The sequence below is a fragment of the Vanessa tameamea genome, chromosome 13, assembly GCF_037043105.1.
Source record: "Vanessa tameamea isolate UH-Manoa-2023 chromosome 13, ilVanTame1 primary haplotype, whole genome shotgun sequence".
NCBI classification, from domain to species: Eukaryota; Metazoa; Arthropoda; class Insecta; order Lepidoptera; family Nymphalidae; genus Vanessa; species Vanessa tameamea.
In genome coordinates this window covers 5,222,839-5,244,052 of record NC_087321.1, presented here as the reverse complement: position 1 = coordinate 5,244,052, position 21,214 = coordinate 5,222,839, and the positions used below count along the sequence as shown (strand labels likewise).

At 31.8% G+C, this 21,214-nt stretch overlaps 4 protein-coding genes across 4 annotated transcripts; 2 read left to right on the top strand and 2 right to left on the bottom strand.

Moving 5' to 3' along the window:
- Positions 1–2,905: 2,905 nt before the first annotated feature.
- On the top strand, positions 2,906–4,033 carry LOC113397862 (KRR1 small subunit processome component homolog). The gene has a single exon (XM_026636383.2). It carries the CDS (start codon positions 2,984–2,986, stop codon positions 4,007–4,009), a length of 1,026 nt encoding a protein of 341 aa, XP_026492168.1. The 5' UTR covers positions 2,906–2,983; the 3' UTR covers positions 4,010–4,033.
- Positions 4,034–4,877: 844 nt separating this feature from the next.
- LOC113397860 (serine--tRNA ligase, mitochondrial) lies at positions 4,878–7,198 on the bottom strand. The gene is made up of 4 exons (XM_026636380.2): positions 6,552–7,198; positions 6,172–6,359; positions 5,838–6,005; positions 4,878–5,197 (listed from the first exon to the last, which is right to left on the bottom strand). The coding sequence occupies exons 1-4, from the start codon at positions 7,152–7,154 to the stop codon at positions 4,882–4,884; spliced, it is 1,275 nt and encodes a 424-aa protein (XP_026492165.1). The 5' UTR covers positions 7,155–7,198; the 3' UTR covers positions 4,878–4,881.
- Positions 7,199–8,158: 960 nt separating this feature from the next.
- Positions 8,159–15,915, top strand: LOC113397856 (DNA (cytosine-5)-methyltransferase 1-like). Its single transcript, XM_026636377.2, has 8 exons — positions 8,159–8,381; positions 8,500–8,605; positions 8,921–9,341; positions 9,892–10,105; positions 10,184–13,190; positions 14,693–14,873; positions 15,035–15,216; positions 15,738–15,915. Exons 2-8 carry the CDS (start codon positions 8,519–8,521, stop codon positions 15,816–15,818), a joined length of 4,173 nt encoding a protein of 1,390 aa, XP_026492162.1. The 5' UTR covers positions 8,159–8,381; positions 8,500–8,518; the 3' UTR covers positions 15,819–15,915.
- A 128-nt stretch (positions 15,916–16,043) lies between these two features.
- On the bottom strand, positions 16,044–20,897 carry LOC113397857 (ESF1 homolog). The gene is made up of 8 exons (XM_026636378.2): positions 20,294–20,897; positions 19,725–19,848; positions 19,091–19,193; positions 18,540–18,657; positions 18,108–18,298; positions 17,301–17,502; positions 17,032–17,226; positions 16,044–16,717 (listed from the first exon to the last, which is right to left on the bottom strand). The coding sequence occupies exons 1-8, from the start codon at positions 20,793–20,795 to the stop codon at positions 16,053–16,055; spliced, it is 2,100 nt and encodes a 699-aa protein (XP_026492163.2). The 5' UTR covers positions 20,796–20,897; the 3' UTR covers positions 16,044–16,052.
- Between the last annotated feature and the right edge of the window lie 317 nt (positions 20,898–21,214).

Sequence of the window (21,214 nt, the reverse complement as noted above, 5' to 3'; positions counted from 1 at the left end):
GACTAAAATCTTTTATTAAAGCATGGGCCGAGTACTATGCGATTAAAATACCGATCTTCAAGTGTTTCGAGGTGCGATATATTATGTTTTGAATTAATAAATTAGTTTTAAATTTTTTATTTCAAACAAAAGTTTTAAATAAAAAAATCTATTTCAATTTTTTTTTTGCTTGGATTTCTGCGCGAGGCCCCTGCAAGAGCGAGGCTCCAGGCGATTGCCCCGTTCGCCACCCCCTATGGCCGCTGCTGGTCCCTAAGCTAACTAATACTTTAAGAACATAAATAATTTTTACTTATTAGTAGTTAAAGTGATACTTGAATAAGTTTTAACTATATTGCTTGGTTTTACGTAATTATTTAACAAACCGGTGCATTTTTACTTCTCCATTTAATTTTGAGAGATCAGTTTATTTCACCACTGCTACTTTTACTTTGTAAATTGTACTAGCGTTTTATTTAAATTTAATCAATTTGATTTAAATAAAAAAACCTTTAGATATATAGTCCCAAAAAGCTTAATTATAATATATTTCTTAAATTGGATTGTTTTAATTTATTCTTATTTTGTTATAATTTATATAATATTATTATTTTACATGTCTATTTCATTATTGTCTGTTTGCTTTCGCCTTTTCAAACTTACAAGTACATCTTTCCCTTGCATACTATATTCATATAATATGCACTCCCTTGCATACTATATTCATATATATTCATATAATGTCACTCCACTCCATATTTCTCTTCTTGAAATCTTACGCAATTTCATCCATTCTGATGCCTGAGCAAAATTTTTTTTTTTTTTTTTCAAAATTGTATTCTTCAAGTCTCTGTAATCTGTTCATTAGTTAATTTAAAAATCAATGTAAGTTAGATATAAATAAGATAATATAAGCATTAAAAAATACATATTTAAATACAATTATTCGTTTTTTTTTTTTATTTCCCTAAAATGTTGTTGGCACAAATAATCGATATTGAACATTGTTTTTAAAATTGAACATCGTTTAAAAAATCGATCGATGAATTATATTTCAACATCTTATAGAATATTTAACTTGATGGAAGACTAATATTTGATTTTTTTCCTTAACCACGAAAGAAACAACGAATTTTGAATATTATTAGAAAAAAAATTGTAACCGATTATTTTAATAAAATGTGGTTCGTTTGACGTCTGAAGTCCATTGTGAGAGTACGTTGTACTTGTTCCGCCGCCGGCCGCTAGATGTCTCCGTTTTCTCTCTTAAAGTGACTGTTCAGTGGCGCCCTCCTCTTACTTTGCAATGTTTAGTTCCACAAGACTCGGGCGAGAATATCCTCACAACCTTCATTAGAGGAAAATCTACAACTTTTCTCGTTAAACCTATCCCTGACACCCGCGGTGGTGACCTACCCGCAAATATTAATAAACTAATGGTAGGTGACATAGTCTTACTATCAAAGAACCAATAATTGCCGGTACAACGTTAGGATTTTGAAGACTGGAACTCTGTGCTCTATACCAATACACAAAAGAAGTACCTCGCGTTCCCGGGTTTCATGGAACTAAAAGTGAAGGAGGAAATGCGAAAGTTTGATGATCCTAAGCGAAGTTTTGCTGCGTTGTCCAACGCTGTTATGGCTGAAAATGAATCTGTAAATCAAGATTTACAGTCTCTCATTGATAAGTCGACAGAAAACCAATCTCAGCTCTCTCCTACATCCATTTTTTAGAAACTGAAAGAATTTTCGGAAGCCATTCACCCTATAAAAATGTATCACACGATATATTTTAAATAATCTGAAAAAAGGTGCAGAGGTATTGGAACTTTGTCATTGCGCTATTGTTAAGGCTATTAAAGGCACACACGTCTGGGAAGAAAAAATACCCCCTTAGCTGAATATATCTTTATCTGCATATGTGCAAAAAATAGGCGGACAAACTTCAGAAACACTATGCTGCGTCCACAACTACTACGGTTTCTCGGCCTAGATCCTCTAGCCCGTCAACTTCTAGGCAAGACAAGAATATTCGTATTCGCTCTGCAAAGTTTAATAAAAGGAACAAATACAACCATTACACAAGTAGGACTTTGTGTAAGCCCGTCTGGGTAGATACCACCCACTCATCACATATTTTACCGCAGTACTCAGCATTGTTGTATTTCGGTTTGAAGGGTAAGTGAGCCAATGTAACTACAGGCACAAGGGACATAATATTTTAGTTCCCAAGGTTGGCGGCGCATTGGTGATGTAACGATGGTTAATATTTCTTACAGCGCCATTGTCTATGAGCGGTAGTGACCACTTTCCATCAGGTGGCCCATTTGATCGTCCTCATACCGATATCGTAAATAAAACGGACCAACAATTGATCACTAGGGGATTCGCCACATTTACTAGAGCCCTGAGAGATTTGATTTACATCAACACTCTGAACACGATTTTTGAGTACGAAATTAAAAGATAGAGAGCGGCTTCTTTAATGCCGTAATGCCGAAGCTAACTTGTCTAGCCTGTATTTAATATTGCACACATTCAAAAACTTATAAGATAAATCTTACAAAATATCCCTTTAAGCATCTTGCGACTCCTCCCAGGGTCAAAATATTTTTAATTAGCTTAACACCAGCAACAGTTGTCGAATTGTACCCCTTGTCACATTTATTTTATAATCAGTCCTCTGCCCAAAGATTGCGTGAAAGTGATCACTACTTTAGCGAATAGGCCACCCGTTCCACCTCATGCAACTTTTTAAATCCAAATGTTAAATTTTGTTTAAGTATTGGGGTACAATAGAAAATCAGAGGAATGACGTTGACATTGGCTTATTATTATTGTATCGTTGACCTCAATGGTATATACTCTGTGTATCAAACTATAAATCGTCGTCTGTCATTTATGAAACTATTCAGTTTTAGAATTTAAGTAAGATATATTGTTTAATAACCTATTCAATTTAATAACAGTTTTAATTAAAAAAAAAATACAATAAAGTTACAATGGAAGTTGAAGAAAATGAAAACGAAAATAATGGTCCTATTGAAAATGCATGGGCTATGAAAATTCCTAAATTTACACCCGACGATAATCCGCATGGTCTTATTGAAGAAAGTAAATTTGCCACTTTATTTCCAAAGTATCGAGAGCAATATTTAAAGGAGTGTTGGCCACTGGTTCAAAAAGTGTTAAAAGATCATCATATTATAGCCGACTTAGACCTCATAGAAGGAAGCTTAACAGTAAAAACAACAAGAAAAACGTGGGATCCTTATATCATAATCAAAGCGAGAGACTTTATGAAACTGCTTTCACGGAGTGTGTCTTTTGAACAAGCAGTGAGAGTATTAGAAGACGAAATAGGTTGCGATATTATAAAAATTAATTCATATGTAAATAAAAAGGAAACTTTTTTAAAACGCAGGCAAAGATTGATTGGCCCAAATGGCGTGACACTTAAATCCATTGAATTACTTACAGAATGTTATGTTCTTGTTCAGGGTAACACTGTTTCTGCTGTTGGACCATACAAAGGTTTGGTACAAGTAAGACGAATAATTGAAGATACTATGAAAAATATACATCCTATGTATAATATAAAAAGTCTTATGATTAAAAGAGAGTTACTGAAAGATCCGAGACTAAAAAATGAAAACTGGGATCGCTTTTTACCCAAATTTAAAAGTAAAAATGTTCCAAGAAAACAACCTAAAAATAAAGTTAAAAAGAAGCCATATACACCATTCCCACCACCTCAGCCTGAAAGCAAAATTGATAAAGAACTTGCAACTGGTGAATATTTCCTTAAAGACGAACAGAAAAGAGCTAAACATTGTTATGAGAAAGAAGAAAAACAGGTGCAAGCTAAGAAGACCAAAGAAGAAGAGAGGAAAAAAGGTTTTATACCTCCTGCAGAAAACATTACTAAACAAAATAGTGTGGAAGAATCTACAGTTGACATAAACAAATTCAAAGCAAAAATGAAAAAAGTATCGAAACAGAACAAATCCCTAAACAAAAAAGTATAAAATTATTATGAAACAAGTAGTTTATGTTGTATATATATTTATAGCCTACTCAAAACACAACAGGAGTCAAGCCAAACTTTGTCATTGTATTAATGTGATGTAACTGGTTGAGATCTTAAGTAATCTATGATATAAATTCACAATTACAATCTGAGAAAAAATGCATGCTAAATGTTGACAAAGTTGTTGACAAACCTGAACTGTTTAAAGTATATAATATAGTAAAGCTATTAGCAAATCACATGGCATATTTTAATCTAAAGTTTATTTATGTTTACTCCTTTGATTGGAAGTTTCTTGTATCTAAGAGAATCTTGAAAGGAAAAAAAATTAAGCAAATTATTTGTAACAATTTGAACTGCTAGAGATTGAGAAGAACCTTAATTTATCATAATATGGTACAAGAGAAACAAAATTACACTTGCATATTTTTGTGTAGGTACTACTTTATATTATGTATTTACTTCAGTTTCATAAACATATCAGTACTACATTATTATATTATATACATTACAAATGCGATATTATTATATGGTACAAGTTAGCATAAAATTTAATTTTAATGTCAAATAAAAAAGGTATTCATTGATTGTTATTGAATAAAAACAAAGTGTAAGTAGAAATAATCAACATCTTACTTATTGTAGAGAATGAAGTTTAAGCATTGAAATTACTTTTTCTCACACTTAAAGTAACTCATTATAAAAAAAAATACATTTTCAATATTTAGAACTTGTAATAAGAACTGATTTGCTATTTATGGATTTACTACTTATGGACGCAAGCTTATTTTATGGATAAAATTGTAGGTCAATACATATTGTAACTTGTTTTTTTAAATGTAAATAAATACAAAATAAATTGTCCATTTATTATTTCTTTAATTTTATTAACTTTAATTTAGGTACTTTATTATTTTTTGTTATAATTTTTTTTCCATTCATAAATGGCTGTAATATTAATGGTATGTTAATTTTTCCTTTTGGATCTTGGTGAGTTTCAAGTAGAGTAATGAGCATCCTGGGAATAGCACAAGCTGTTCCATTAAGTGTATGTACATATTTCAGAATATCAACATCAAGATATTTTATGTTAAGTCTTCTTGATTGATAATCAGTACAATTGCTGCAGCTTGATATTTCGCCATAATTATTTCGTCCTGGCATCCACGCTTCAATATCATATTTCCTTAAAAATTTAATGCAATTTCAAATAATTATATGAGGTCCATACCACATGGCGTATTTTAAACGCGCAGATGACGCGCGTATACGCGCTTCAAACGAGATTTGAATGCAACATTGTAACCTCAACACATGGAGCAATCGGAAAACGTGCGGATACTGCGCATATACGCACAGATACATCAAAACAGACGCGCTTTAGTCGCTCGTAGCTTCCACGTTTTGGTCATAAACTCATCGTCAATTGTACAATGGCTACCTCTGCTCTGGCCCTTTGTACGATCGAGTTTCAAACGCATTATGCACGCGCGTTTGTATCGCGTTTTAAGCGCATTTTAATCTACAAATACGCAAAAATAAGCAACTAAGGCGCAGACGAAGCGCGTTTAAAATACGCCGTGTGCCTTGGCCTAAGGATCACAAAAAAATTATGTGAATATAGTGAAAACACATATGTACTTCAAATATATAAATAGAGCACTAAAACTTTAGTTATTGAATTAATAACAATAAAGTAACAAATAATACAGTATATTTCAATGAAATCACTATTTGCTATTTATCATTCCTGGTATTAGACTTATTTCACATTTCCTGTTTTAAATAATGTAAGATGATGCCTAGAACAATATTATAGTGTTTACCTATAAGCTGGAGCACCAAGGTCATGAGGTGGCATGTCTAAAACTTTCATGTGACAACCCAAAGGTGAAAACAGATCTTCCTGAATTTTTCTTAAGTACTCCAGCATTTCGTCTGAGTTTTCAGGTACAGTGACAGCAAACATTTCAACTTTAGTAAATTGATGAACTCTGAATGAAATAAAGATATTTCAATGGACCATAATTCTTACAAAAAGAAGTATACTTTTTCAGTTGTATGCTAGATCTATTAATATATAATAAATAAAAAACATTTATTATATTAATATTGCTTCACATTGATTTATAGTGTAATCAGGTATAACTTAACACAAACCTGTATGTTCCTCTTTCGTCAATTAAATTTGAAGTTTCAGCTCTAAAGCATCTACTCACAGCTGCTAACTTCAAAGGTAAATCTGCCTTAGAATGCACTGAATCTGTTAACAGACCAGCTAGTGACATCTCTGCAGTGCCTGATAAATATAAGTCTGGGCCATGATGCACAGGGTCTAATGAATATATCTAAAAGTTTTCCAAAGAGTAAATCTTTATCATAATTCCTAAAATTAATAAATTTCAAACATTGATTTTATAACTTTATAGTCAGTATCCTAAAATGTTCTGGTAGACTTAATATTTTGTTATAAGTCTTACACATATGTAAAACCTTTTTTTTTAAATCTATTACAATCAGTCATATATAATATTAAATACCTGGGTACGATCATTATTTATTGTCATTCCACAGCTTCTTAAAACATTGCTAGACAATATATCTGGAACAGACACTAGTTGAAAATTCTTTTTTAACAAAGATGAGATTGTGTATTTGATTAAAGCTTCTTCCAATTCTGCCAATTCACCTAAATAATAGTAACTTTTGTTACCACAAGTGTAACCTAATTTGTCTGTTCGCATTAGATTTAAGTGCTGTGTTATTTCACTAAATTCTAGGGGTTTATGTGTGCCAAATTCGATTTTCTGATTTATTTCACGCACCACTTGAGGTACTTCCTCATACTCTTCAACCTCAGGATGAGTTTTGTTAGGCAATTTTGAGAGTTCTTCATATAAGTTCTCCTTAATGGACAAATATTTGCGATCACTGATTGGCGTAACTTTGTACAAATTGTATAATTCTTGTACTCTATTAATATCACCTATACCTTTTCTACTTTTTATGTTTCTTTCTATGGGTATTATATTCTTTGTGTTACAGTAATAGTCAATATCGATATCAGGCAAAGATATTGTAGAAAAATATCGTAGCCGATTTGGTTTTTTTAGTAACCTCATTCTTTTAAGGTAATTTATCATTTTGGGCTTAACTAAACAATTTTCACATAACAGTTCTAAAGTTATAATGGCTTTGCTGAGTTCAGTACCCGTTACAAATATTTTTTTTAATAACTAAATAATATGTCTTTTTTGTCATTAACTTATGTATTATATAATTTGCATGTAATTGTAATAATAAATATCTTCAATCGTCGTTAATATTGTTCTGATAATCTGATTTCTGTCAAATCGGAAACGTCACTTTTAAGAATGATGTCGCCTGCGATTTCGCCGGCGCTTAAGTGGTTGGTTTGTCATCAAGTGTTAGGCATAAATTAAAAATAGGATTTGTATGCATATAAAAATAATAAATAATTAAAAATAATACTTAATCTAATCTATATTGGCTCATTTTTTATTTTGCTGCGGTGGTCTTAATAGGTTAGTACCAAAAGTAGCCTTCCCTGGAGGTCAATCATGCTTTATACCAAATTTCATCAAATACGATTCAGTGATTGGGCCATAAAATAGCAATAGATAGGCATACCATTAGTATAGCTTATTTATATCAAATAATATTAAATCACTTTATTTTATATTGTATGTTCATTAGTACAGCGACAGGGTAAAAAAAACTTTAGCTCAATCAGTTGGATGGAACAGAAAAATTAATAACTTTTTTATTTAAAAAAAAGTAAGGTCTATAAAAAAAGTCGACCAATAAAGAACAGAACAGTTAAAATAGCAAAAAAACATAAAATTTTGTCGCAATTGCTACCTGAACATAATAAATGTTATTTAATCGAACAATGTATAACCACTCAAAAAATATAAAGAGATAGGGAGAAAAAAAAATAGTTTATAGGTGACAAATTTAAACAATGTGTGATTAATGAAAGTAAGAAGTAGGTAGAGTAAAGTTTACTCTCATACCAAAAATAATTAGGCAAGACTGTTGAGCATTGGGCCTGAACTCGACCTGAATTTAGATTAAAAAATAAAATTGGCGCGCTTTTGGTTGAGTGTTGACTTGACGTGATTGTTGAGTCGTTTTGCTTTGACATGAAAAGTATTTTTTAATTAACTTTAATCGTAAAACTTTTTTTATATAGTTTCATACAGAAATATATAATCTAAAATGGATTTGTATAAACTGTAAAATTAAAATTGCCGGCTTCAATTACTATTTAGTAAAGTAAGTAATAATAAAGATAAAAATAAACACAACGATGATCAAAAATATGTTTCACATTCTCCAATACGCAAGTACGTTTGGTCCGATATTGTAATTGTGAACTTTTATATGATTATATATTTTGTACCTGTACGTTATTTGCAATAGATCTAACTTAATACTATTTTTAGCATACTTATTTTATTCTAGGTCAATACCAAATCCATCAATGAAAAATAATCAATTAAAAATTACCAATATGTTTACTATTAAACGCAGTAGAAGCCCTGATAAGGATTATGAAAAGAATGACTCTGTAAGTAAAGATTATTTTAATAAATTATTTCTAGAACTGTCTGAAAATATGAAAAAACACTCAATACTCCACTGAACTACATTAGTTAAAGTCTATACTTGTTTACTATTAAAGTACTAATAGTTTTTGGATGATCTTTACTTAATTTCAAACAAAAATTTTTTTTAAATTATATGTCAAAATTGAGGTCAGATACAATTTATTACAGTAAAAGTCAAACTTTTTTTAAAAGTTGTTAGCTAAATAAGATACCAAAATTTTACTTTAAACAATGTGTATATAATAGAATATAATGGAATATGTCTTTTTTTAAAGAAAAAAATAAAATTAGATGAAATAGATAGTTGTGAAACAAGTGGTGAAGCCTGTGATAATAAAAATGAAGAAAAGATTGATAATACTAATTCTTTTGAAGATTCCAATATCATTATAAAAAATAATAATGAAATTATTAAAGAAAATGAAATTACCAATAGTGATGTTAGGAGTATTAACAATGCTGATGAGAACCAAAATAAATTAAATGACATTGAATTAAATGTTACAAACAACACAAAAGAAGCAGATAAGTTGTTGAAGCAAAATGAAAAATTAAACATCTTGCCTGATATTGAGAAATGTGATATATGTGGGCAATTTTTGAACAACTCTGATATTATATACTACCAAGGACATCCACAAGACGCTGTAGAGGAATTTATAGCATTAACTAATGAAAAATTAGTTTTAGCCTCTGGTAAGAATACGCCTACTTTCAGGTTGACTGATAGAGAATATACTTATAGATATATCTTTAAGAATATAATTTTTTTATTCAAATTACAAATAAATTGTAAATAATGCATCAGGGCATCAGGTTCTTTTATTATCTGACTATATTTTATATACAAAATAAGTCTTTTCATATTTAATATTTTAATTATTAGATTGCAGTAATTTTAAATTGTATAGTTTCCTTAATAGATAAAACCTGTAATAATAGAAAGCTTTGTTATGAAATTTTACTCAAAAATGTATTATATAATATAACTCAGAATCGCCTATCAGCCATCCTCCCACTATTAATGGTAAATGGTCACGAATTATGGTACCTTATTCAGTCCTTTATTGTGCATCATTCAAACCGGAATGCAACAATACTATGTTGTGCTGTTTGGTGGTAGAACATGTGATGATATCAACCTACCTATTTGGTGGTTATTATTAATTACTAAGTATCATAAATACTTACACCCCCAAACCTCGCAATTATTATAAGTACTGTATGTTATAAATATATATTTCAGGTGAAGATGGTGATATAATGGAGAGACCACAAACAAATATAACAGGATTTTCAATATTTGATCAACAAGGCCATTTGTGTCCAATTGACGGAGGCCTGGTTGAAAGTGATGTAAGAATATACATGTCAGGTTACCTCAAATCTATTTGTTCTGACATACCTGATATTGATGAAGAATCAATACCAGTGAAAGATGTGGGGCCTATTATTGAATGGTAATATTTATTAATTTGATGGTTTTACAAAAGCAAAGTTATGAAACCTAAATTATTTTACAATTTTAATTTTTGTAGGTTTATACATGGTTTTGATGGTGGAACGAAAAATTGCATTACATTGTCTACAGAATTTGGTGAATACAACCTACTCAAACCCAGTAAAGAATATACTCCTTTAATGGACAATTTGTATGAAAAAATATGGCTTAGCAAAGTCGTAGTTGAGTATTTAGAAGAATATCATTACCTACAACCTACATATGAAGATTTGCTTGAAATGATAAGGGAATGTACTATTCCAGATTTGGATGATAAAAAAATGTCTGAGGAAATGCTGCACAAACATGCCCAATTTGTTTGTGATCAAGTCGTCAGTTTAGAAGCTGATGAAGACAATGATCCTTTAATAACATTGCCATGTATGAGAGAGCTTATAAAGTTAATGGGTATCAAGTTTGGAAAGAGAAAAGTTCGTGCGAAAATTGATTATAAAAAGGTAGACAAAAAAGCATGGACAAAAGCTACAACTACTCCTCTAGTAAGAAAGACGTTTGAAAGTTTCTTTACTAATCAGTTGGATAAGACAAACCATGAACTTGTATTAAGAAGGAAAAGATGTGGTGTATGCGAAGCTTGTCAATTACCAGATTGTGGAGAATGCAATGCATGTAGAGCAATGCTTAAGTTTGGTGGTCATGGGCGGACAAAAAAGGCATGTATTAGAAGACTTTGTCCTAACATGGCTGTACAACAAGCAGAAGACTCAGAGATTGAAGATGAAGAAGAATATCAACACGCTGCAGAAAAACGCCAGCTTGATAAAATTGATGATACTGTGCCAGTTAAATTAACAGGAGCAAACAATAAAAAACTGAAATGGATTGGGGAACCTATTAAAGCAGATGCCACTAAAGTATATTATGAGATTGTTGAGATTGATGGTGCAGAGTTAAAAATAGGAGATTTCGTAATGGTGGAAACATCACAACCAAATATTCCAGCATTAGTCTCAAGAGTCACTTATATGTGGAAAGAAATTATAAATCCCAAATCTGGTTATTTTCATGCTGAAGTTTTTATAAGATCTTCTGACACTGTCCTCGGTGAGGTTGGAGATCCTAGAGAAGTATTTTTAGGTAATAGATGTTGTCATGGTGCACCCTTATCGTCTATTCTACGAAAAGCACATGTGGAAAAAAGAGAAGCACCTAAAGATTGGTTTAAATTAGGTGGTAAAGAGGTGGTTGAAGATTATTTCGAAGATGATGGTAAAACATATTTTTATCAAAAATACTATGAAAGATTTACAGCTCGATTTGAAGATCTTCCACTTGACCCAGAATGTCCAAATGAACTTAGAAAACACAGGTTCTGTCCATCATGTGAGCGTAAAACCAAACGTGACGCGAAAGATATACCAAAGGTTTCTGTTAAACTATCAGAAAAATCTTCTGTTGTCCCTGAAATGAACAGAAGCGAATGGACAAGTGTTAGGTGGCGAGACCATGATTATAAGAAAGGATGTGCCGTATTTCTCAAACCTGGAACTTTTAAATTCAAACATACAAACAACAACAATAATAGTAACGGTAAGATGAAATTGGAAAAGGTTGATGAAGACATTTACCCTGAATATTATAGGAAAAGTGATAATTATTTACGAGGCTCTAACATAGACACGGGTGAACCGTTTTGTGTTGGTTATGTAGCTGCTATTACTGCAGCAGGTGAAGGTCCTCTAGTTGTACCTCAAGATATTTACATTAAAGTCAAGGTTTTATACAGACCTGAGAATACGAGTAGTAGATTTCCAAACCATGAAGATCTCAATGTCGTGTACTGGAGTGATGAAATAAAAGAAGTACCATTTTCGGCAGTTGTAGGTCCTTGTAAGTTAGTTTTTATTGATAATATTCCAGAACAAGACTATATCTACGATTGGCTGGAAAAAGATCCAAGTAGGGTTTATTTTAGAATGGCTTTTAATAAAGCTACCGGACAGATTGAAGATGTTCCACAACAAGCAAAAAGCATAGGACGTGGAGACAAAGGCAAAGATAAGGGAAAAGGTAAAGGAAAGTCGAGCAAACCATTAGAACCTAACATCGCGGCCATTCCGGAAATAAATATTAGACCTTTAAGAACTTTAGATGTGTTTGCTGGATGCGGTGGCCTATCTGAAGGGCTGCATCAATCTGGCGTAGCAGAGTGCAGGTGGGCTGTAGAGAACATGGAAGCTGCAGCTCACGCTTACTCTCTCAATAACAAGAATTGTATAATTTTTAATGAAGATTGCAATGCATTACTGAAAGATGCTATGTCTGGGGCAACCCATAGTGAAAGTGGCTTAAGGCTTCCAATGCAAGGAGAAGTTGAACTACTTTGTGGCGGGCCACCTTGTCAGGGTTTCTCCGGAATGAATAGGTTTAACTCTAGAGAGTATTCAAATTTTAAAAATTCCTTAGTGGCATCATACCTCTCTTTCTGCGACTTTTATCGACCTAAGTATTTTATTCTCGAGAATGTAAGAAACTTTGTAGCTTTTAAGAAAGGTATGGTTTTAAAACTAACACTCAGGACACTGCTTGATATGGGTTACCAGTGTACATTTGGTATCCTACAAGCTGGTAATTATGGGGTACCACAAACGCGAAGAAGATTAATAATATTAGCAGCGGCTCCTGGTTACAAGCTGCCATTGTATCCCGAACCGACACACGTATTCAGCAGACGCGCTTGCTCGTTGACTACCACTATCGACGGCAAACGATTCATGACGAATATTCAATGGGACGAATCTGCTCCACGGCGGACATGTACGATCCAAGATGCAATGAGCGATTTACCGCAGATATGTAACGGGGCCAACAAAATCGAAATAGATTATGGATCTATGCCCGAAACGTACTTCCAACGTTTAGTGAGAAGCAGAGACGAGACGACAAGATTGCGCGACCACATTTGTAAAAATATGGCCCCGTTAATACAGGCACGGATGAGTAGAATACCCACCACTCCTGGTTCAGACTGGAGAGACTTGCCAAATATATCGGTCACACTCTCGGATGGAACTAAATGCAAGGTAAGGATAAATACTTAGGAATTAACGCCACAACAGTAAAAAAAAATTGGCCAATGTAGTTAGGTTTTATTTATTTATTTATTATTGTTTATTTTTTAACCTAACCTGCATCTTCTGCATTCGCAGAATATTTTACCAAGTACCAAAGTCTCTTAAGCCGTGCTTACAAATAAAAGATCAATTTTAAGGTTATCACTATCGATACTATGTTCGAAACCTGAATATAAAAATCCTCGTATCATCTTTCTATTTATTTCTACAGAAAGATCACAACTTTTTTTTGCAAGGCAAATTGCGATAATTTTATTGATATGAAATTTGTGCCATTGTATTCAGCGTGTTTAGCTAAACATTATCTTCATTCAATATACTTGAACGTAAACGTAGCCAATAATTAAATAAGTAACTTAATAACTATATTATTAGTGGCGTGTTTCCGGACCTAATGAAAGAAAGTGAAGTAATTCCAATTTTAAAATCACCTATTATGATTGGCAATTCTTAGCAAAGCCTTTGAATAAAATTAGTACTTAATCAAAAGTTATTTACATTTCAATAAAAACTAGTTTCTACACGACAAATATTTTGGATTTACGGGATGTCGCTCGATAACTGTTGCTGGTGTGGAGCTAATTAAAAACAATTTTGAAGCCTGGGATATTTTGTAAGCCATCTAAAGCCTTCGATTGTGAGTATGAAATACTGGTTAGAAAGCTACGTCACTATGGCGTCAAAGAAGCCGCTTTCTGTCTTTTAATTTCGTATCTGAACTATCTAGTTTAGATCGTTTATGTTCCTACATGTCTTTAATATTTTTAATAAAAAAAATAACGTCAATTGGAACATGCCTGAGAAATAAATTATTGGCACTAACTGTATGTACAGTTATAATACTACATTGGTTAGGTGCTAATAAACTACTTCCATGTAACCAAAAAAAAACGCAATGTAATTTACTTCGAACGTATGATTTGTCAAAAGTAATGTCTTTTTAAACGAGGAATAAATTACAATGTTCCTCTCGTATTGTTAAGTTGGCAAGTAGTTTCAGATTTGTGGAATTTTCGGAAAAAAAAAAAGGATATCAAATGTTGTGGATACGGCTGGCCTATTGTGTTTTAGTTACTTTCATGGTATCATTATACTTTTTTATGAAAATTTATTTTGGGCTAATTATTAAAACAAGTTTTTCCTGCAGAAAACATATTTGCGGAATTTATAACATGGACTCTAAAGCTTCAAAAAGAAGTAAATTTATGGAAATAAAAGTATTGACTGTCGCTTATCAATATACATATACTCGCATTTTGGGGATTGGTCGTCAGGTGTAAGGTTTAAAATGTGGCCCATGCCCCTGTGTTTCAAGCAGCAGTTTCAAGAGCAACAGACAGCCAGAGTTACTTTCGCATAATTTATATTATATCCGTAAGAAAATAAATGAATCTCCTAGAAATCGTGTCATACCCGCTATTAATCCAAAAAACAAACAAACGTTTCGTCAGGTGCTACACTACCGCCACGAAGACAAGAAGAATGGTCGGTCCGCGCGAGGGGCGCTGCGGGGCGTGTGCGCGTGTGCGAGCGGCGCGCCCTGCTCGCCCGCAGACAAGCAGGAGAACACGCTCATCCCCTGGTGTCTGCCGCATACAGCCAACCGACACAACAACTGGGCCGGCCTCTATGGTACTAACTTTTGTTTTTTTGATTATTATTAGACGTGAGTTGAGGATGATATAAAAATTTCTCGGAACTTCGCATGTGTAGCGATCGTTGTAGTAATTCGGTTCTTAAGTTTGTTTTGTTTGTATTTATTTGTATGATAAATAAAAAGCTTTCCCCTGCAGGTCGCATATCTTGGGATGGGTACTTCAGCACTACGGTGACGGACCCTGAGCCCATGGGCAAGCAGGGCCGCGTGCTGCACCCGCAGCAGCATCGAGTCGTATCCGTGCGCGAGTGTGCTCGCTCGCAGGGCTTCCGCGACACGTATCTTTTTGCAGGCTCTGTTCAGGACAAACATCGCCAGGTAAGCCCTCTTTTAAAGATTATGTAATGATGAAGGATGATTAATAAATTTTCCGCGCCATTATTCATACTAGTATGATTTTATGAATAGTGTTTAAAGTAAGTACGAATGAAGTATTTTAGCTTTCTAGACTTTCTAGTTTGCATAAAAGTAACTAAGCCAAGATATGCATTTTTTAATTTTTGCCATTGTTTATTTTGTTAATTAATTTTTGTCACCTCTCTTTGTATACGAAGTTTGATATTTATTTCAGATGTGTTGTATTAATGTAGTGCATAAAACATTAATCAAAGTTTTGAAATATTTATGTCTTTGTCTTATCTACTAGTGATACACTGTCATATGTCAAAAACCAGCAGTTTTTGTGTATTTCTATTTTAACATTACTTTGAAATGACAATTATGATCTAAATAAATAATTATTATTATTTACCTCGGATAGAAGTTATGTGGCGATTAAAAATCGTCACAAAATATATCTTTAGTCTAAAATTAATATAATGTATTGTTTATTTTAACAGATTGGAAATGCAGTTCCACCACCATTGGGTGCAGCCTTGGGGAGAGAAATCAAAAAAGCATTAAGTAACTCAAATTTATAGCAGTGACATAGTTATTTTAATGTTTTATTATATAACTTATCACAATAATCATGCTACAATTACACTTTAATAATAGAATACGTCTTTTTTTGTTTTCACTATTTCATTAATTATAAGTTTAAAATTCCTGATATTGTCGTAAATTATTCAAATCTGATATCTGACAAACTGCAAAAAATCTGTATTTTTTTTGACATAAATTGTAAATAAAAGTCTAGTATAACAAAAAAAAAATTATTTATTTAATACATATTTTGTTTTTCTTTTAATATTTTTAACTAAAACATTTAGTTCAGTGTCTTGTTTTGTTTTCTTAGGCTTGTATTCAGATACTAAGTCCTGTTTTGGTCGCCTTTTTAATTTCTCTTGTATAATTTTCTCCATATTTTTTGTTTTCTTAAAGTTCGGGTCAGATGGATCAATGTTATAAAGATGGGAATCATATAAGGCAGAAAATCGTTGATCATTTAGATTTATTTCAAACTCGGGGATTGTTTGTTTTTGCTCTTTCATCTTTTCCTTTAATTTCCTTTTTCTTTTAGACTTCTTCGTAATACTTTCTGCTTCTTGAATTTTTTTCAGACTAAAATGTTCTTTGCCATCATCTTCATCTAATAGTAATTCTAATTCTGCTTTTTGTTTTTCTTCATCGTCGGAATTCGTACTATCTTTTATAGTAGGTTCCTTTTTCTTATTATTTTTCTTAAATTCTGGTTTATTGAATTCTTCAGCAAAGTATGGATCAGTCATGTCTACATCTGAAGGCAATTCTTCTGATGAATTATCATCATCATCAGATTTATTATCTTCTATTTCTTTTTTATTCTTTAACTTACGCTCTTTTTTTTTCTCTTTCCTCTTTTGCAATAGTTGTTCGAAAGGAGTTAAATTCTTGTCAACTGAAAAATATAAAAAAAACTTAACAAATTTTGTCTTTGTGCATTCTCATCGGTAGGTACAGCAGTATAATGTTTATTGTGTTTTACTTAATTTCGAACCTATTGTTTCCTGGAGACGATTAAGCCAGAGTATACAAGCATGATGACAATAATCAATAATGCACATCGATGGTGTAAGGAATATTTAATACACTTTATTTAATAGCTGATTTCTAGTCTATGGGCACAAGTTGTGATATATCATCAGGTCCATTGTGTCCTACTTGGTTGTCTGTATGTAAATTATGGTCATAACAACAGAAGCAAAAACATACCTTCATTAATTTTCTTTTTTACAAGTTCATCAGCTTTATCTTTAACTCCCAAGCCCCAGGTAATCTCCATTTCCATATCTTTATTTTGCTTTTTCTCTTCTTTTTTTTCTATATTTTCCAGCAACATTTTATATTTTTGTATAGGATCCTCATTTTCATCATCAGCCTTCTGGTCCTGCTCTTCTGTACTTTCATCTGTAAATAATTTAAACTCTAGAAAACATTCTAGAAAACAATGTATAATTTAATGATAAAATATTTTTGAATACCTTCACTACTGGAAGCCAAATATTCTCTTAGATCTAAATCATCAATTTTCCCATCTAATGCACTCTTAATAACTTCAGCTCTATTAGGATTTGTTGTATCCCATGTAAGATCCACCTTGGCCTGCTGCAAGGCGGTTGTCGTGAACAATCGAGGTTTGTATTTAGTCAAATCAGGCAATTTGGTACAAACTTCGCGTGGTTCCTGTGCATTAAAATATTAAATCATCACTGTAAGAATAATAAAAAGTAAAGTATGGAAGTATGTCAAAATTTTTTTAGGAAGTACTAATTGAAATAAAACCATTGAAATTGAAATTGCCTTATAATATTTATGTTGGTGTTAATGCATTGTGAGGTATCATACAGCTTCTGATATTTTATTGAACAACAGTGCAATACAAAAGTCAGAAGAATAACTATGATAATGAAATAAAATAAGTTGTCCTTTTTTTGCCTCTTTCTTTCAGTATATATTATATATAAATATAAGCAAATTAATCTAGGTCATTATTTTATTTATACTAATATTTCAAAGAGGTTAAATTTGCTTGTTTTTTTTTTGTATGCAGGGAATAAGCTCCGGAACAAAAGATCCTATTAAAAAAAAATCTTTTGTACTAAATTATTCCAGTGCCGTTGTCTACGACTTACATTTATGTTGTGCGTTTTAGTTAAGCTATTATAATTTTTATAAAAAATTAAATGATATCACTGATTCCAAATTATTGGAGTGGTTGGATGGAAATTTATTTTTGTACTCATACAGCTGGGGCCTGTGGCTAGTACTTATTATAAATAAATGATCACCTGGTCAAAAGTAGTATCATCTGGTATAAACCTCATGTCAAGCTTGGTTGCACTACTCTCATACTCCATGCCGTCACATTCGCTGTACAACTTATCAGAAGTTGTCACAGAATCACACTCCACTACAGCATAATAGTACTTTAATCTATTGAGCTGGTAACGACGTAGTTTTTCCATATGATATGTTGAACCTGAGAATGGCTTATGATTAATATATATTGACACAGAATTCACATTCATAGAGAATTTACATTCATAAGGTGAATAGAAATGGTGATCTTGTAAAATAAATATCTTTCAAAAGATTTTAACTCAGCCTACATGTATAAAGTATATTTATATCTTGAATTGCTAAATACTTATTTTGATTGTTCCAATTATAGAAGAGCCTTGATTACATAGCATTTTTATACATTTATAATGTAAATTTACCTTCTTCATTTCCACCATCATCTGAAAGATACTCTTCATCTACCTTTTGTGTTAACTCAATTGGCCCTCTTAATTCCTCCTCTTGCATCCTCTTTAATCCATATTCAGAGGGATAAATCTTAAAAATTAGAGTTAAATATTATTATATATTTTTTGTACCTAACTTGTGGAGTTATTATATAATATTTTAAGGTACCACACCCAAAAAATTATGAGATGACCCAGTACACAACACATGACAATTATAGCAGTACATTAAGGGCCCACTGAATTTCTGAAAACTGTGTTTAATGTGGTTAATTTATTGCTTGCTGTTTAAAATTCATTTTTTCCTTTGTGGTACAGGAAAACGTTTAGAGGAAACCTGCACATGTTAGATAAAATTCTGACACCCATCAACATGCACGAGAGAAGAAGAGATCTTTGTCCAGCAATGGGACATTTATGGGGTTTTTATTTTGCTAAATGTATTCTTAAGTATAGGTAAGGGTTACTTTGATTGTCATAAAGAGAAAATTAATCATAATATGGTTATTAATATTGTAACTAACAGTAACATGATGTATAAGTCCTCCTGGTGGTAAAAATGAACTGAGAAGAACCATAAGATCTGCTGCCTTTATATTATCCCAGTCCATATTGCAGATAGCAAGCCTGAAATTTAAAATAAAAACTAAGTTGATATAATATACTAATGAAATAATGTTTGGCCAAGTTTATATGGATCAATATTTGCCAACAGACTCTTGCAAGATGACAATGGGCAATGGTTTGAAGTATTTTTCTGAAGACTGGAAGATGGGATATATGCTACAATGCCAAATACATGTACATATACTTTATACTATATTGTATTGTAAAATACAAGGTTCTAGCAAGAAAACAGGAAGATTTTATTTGTCTTAAGAGTTGCAACCAATAGACTGTGTTGAAAACTGTTGGTAGAAGCCTGTATAGAGACACACTAAACTGTGAGATATTTTGCAAAGATAAAAATACTATAATATTAAAAAAATATAGTTATTTAAAGTACAGAAAACATTGTTTAGGGCTCCTATTCTAAGAAATCGTTAAAATATTTAATTAGTTAAGGTATTTAAGTCCAATAAATATTCTAAATAGGAAATCAATAAAATATCATAAGCTATGATATATATATATATATGATGCAATTGAAGTCTGTACCTTCGTGTTGATTCTTCAGTGGTTTCTGCATCAGCATCCAGCTGTCCCCATTCATGTTCTAGCTCATTTTCATCTTCAGATTCACTACTTTCTTCTTCACTTGAAGAGTCAGTCATGATCACTCCTGAAGTATTTACAAAAAAGTTCTTCAATTTACAAGAGGACAAAAGCTAAATAAACAACATTTGACATTAAATTGATGAGATATCATTGGTTCAGAGTTTGAATAATCTATGATATTTATTATGGATTTGCAAAAAATGACTGAGCGTACATAAAACTGTTGGTGGAATTTTGAAAGAAAAATAAATAAAGTTGATGAACTAAGTGGAAACATGTTTTATTATAAATAAAGATATATTGATCAAGAACTTTTAGTAATGTACAATATAGCTGAGCTATTCACCTATCACATGGAATATGTAAGTCTAAGGTCTGTTTATTTTCATTCCTTTGATTGGAATAAACTATATGTAACCACATTTATTCCATTAGAATATTACACAAAAATTATTAGCTTTCAACTAAACAAATTAGGTCTATGATTAAAAATGTATATTCTTCCCTACCTTCTCCACGAGCATAATCAACGTCTAAATCTAATAATCTTTTCTTAATTCTTTTGTCTAAGCTTCCCCGAATAAGTTTGTCATTTTTAAATATTTTTGTTTGATCATTCTTTTCGTTTTCACTCTCTTCGTCGTCACTTGGGAGTTTAGTAACAAAGCGACCCGGCTTTGATTCACGTGTATCTTCTTTCTCAACACTTTTACTCGTTTCTTCTGTTTTGTATTCGGCTTCGTCATCATCTTCGTTAGATACTAAGTCTTCATTATCAGTATCATCATTCGAATCATCCAAGTCATAATATTTTCGTAAATTTTCAGTGGATGTTTCGTTTATAGGTCTTCCTCGCTTATCCACTGTGTATTTAACTTTAAACTTATCATCTTTAAACATTGACTGAAATCTTTTATCTATTTTAACTTTTCGCTCATGTTTAGGGATTTGTCTATAACGAGGATCATTGAGATACTTAGCAAATCGGCTGTCTTTTAGTATATCACTCATCTTATTCGTTATTGCTTCTTTAAAATATAATTAAATACAGCTCAACCATATGACATAACCTTTAAGATAAAATATCAACATTCAACTCAAGGCAAACCGAAAAACCTATAAAATAACTCACTAAAACGTTTTCAACTCATGACTGACATCTTTCAAACTTCAAAGAAATTACAATGACACTTGACAGCATTGAATAAAGATAGTGTTGACAAATAAATTTCGTTATATTTCTTTTGGAAAAAGTATTTATTATATCCATTCATCCCTGAAGGCCCTATTCTATGACATTCATCACATCATCACAATCTCGAAATATTAATTTTGCTGTGAACTATAATAATTGCTTTTAGAAAAATGAGAACTAAATTGTCCACAATTTGTGCAAATTTTATTAAATTACAAGTATTAAGAAAGTTTAC

What these genes read in the sequence shown, in the direction of transcription:
- LOC113397857 (XM_026636378.2), bottom strand. Translation starts at nt 20,795, where the DNA reads ATGAGTGATATACTAAAAGACAGCCGATTTGCTAAGTATCTCAATGAT. An exon ending in TGATTATGCTCGTGGAGAAG is followed by an intron (nt 19,849 to 20,293) that starts GTAGGGAAGAAT and finishes TAAATACTTCAG; the next exon opens with GAGTGATCATGACTGACTCT. An exon ending in TGATGGTGGAAATGAAGAAG is followed by an intron (nt 18,299 to 18,539) that starts GTAAATTTACAT and finishes AGCCATTCTCAG; the next exon opens with GTTCAACATATCATATGGAA.
- LOC113397860 (XM_026636380.2), bottom strand. Translation starts at nt 7,154, where the DNA reads ATGATAAATTACCTTAAAAGAATGAGGTTACTAAAAAAACCAAATCGG. An exon ending in TAAATAATGATCGTACCCAG is followed by an intron (nt 6,360 to 6,551) that starts GTATTTAATATT and finishes GAAAACTTTTAG; the next exon opens with ATATATTCATTAGACCCTGT. An exon ending in GACGAAAGAGGAACATACAG is followed by an intron (nt 6,006 to 6,171) that starts GTTTGTGTTAAG and finishes TATTTCATTCAG; the next exon opens with AGTTCATCAATTTACTAAAG.
- LOC113397856 (XM_026636377.2), top strand. Translation starts at nt 8,519, where the DNA reads ATGAAAAATAATCAATTAAAAATTACCAATATGTTTACTATTAAACGC. An exon ending in ATTATGAAAAGAATGACTCT is followed by an intron (nt 8,606 to 8,920) that starts GTAAGTAAAGAT and finishes CTTTTTTTAAAG; the next exon opens with AAAAAAATAAAATTAGATGA. An exon ending in CGGATGGAACTAAATGCAAG is followed by an intron (nt 13,191 to 14,692) that starts GTAAGGATAAAT and finishes ACGTTTCGTCAG; the next exon opens with GTGCTACACTACCGCCACGA.
- LOC113397862 (XM_026636383.2), top strand. Translation starts at nt 2,984, where the DNA reads ATGGAAGTTGAAGAAAATGAAAACGAAAATAATGGTCCTATTGAAAAT.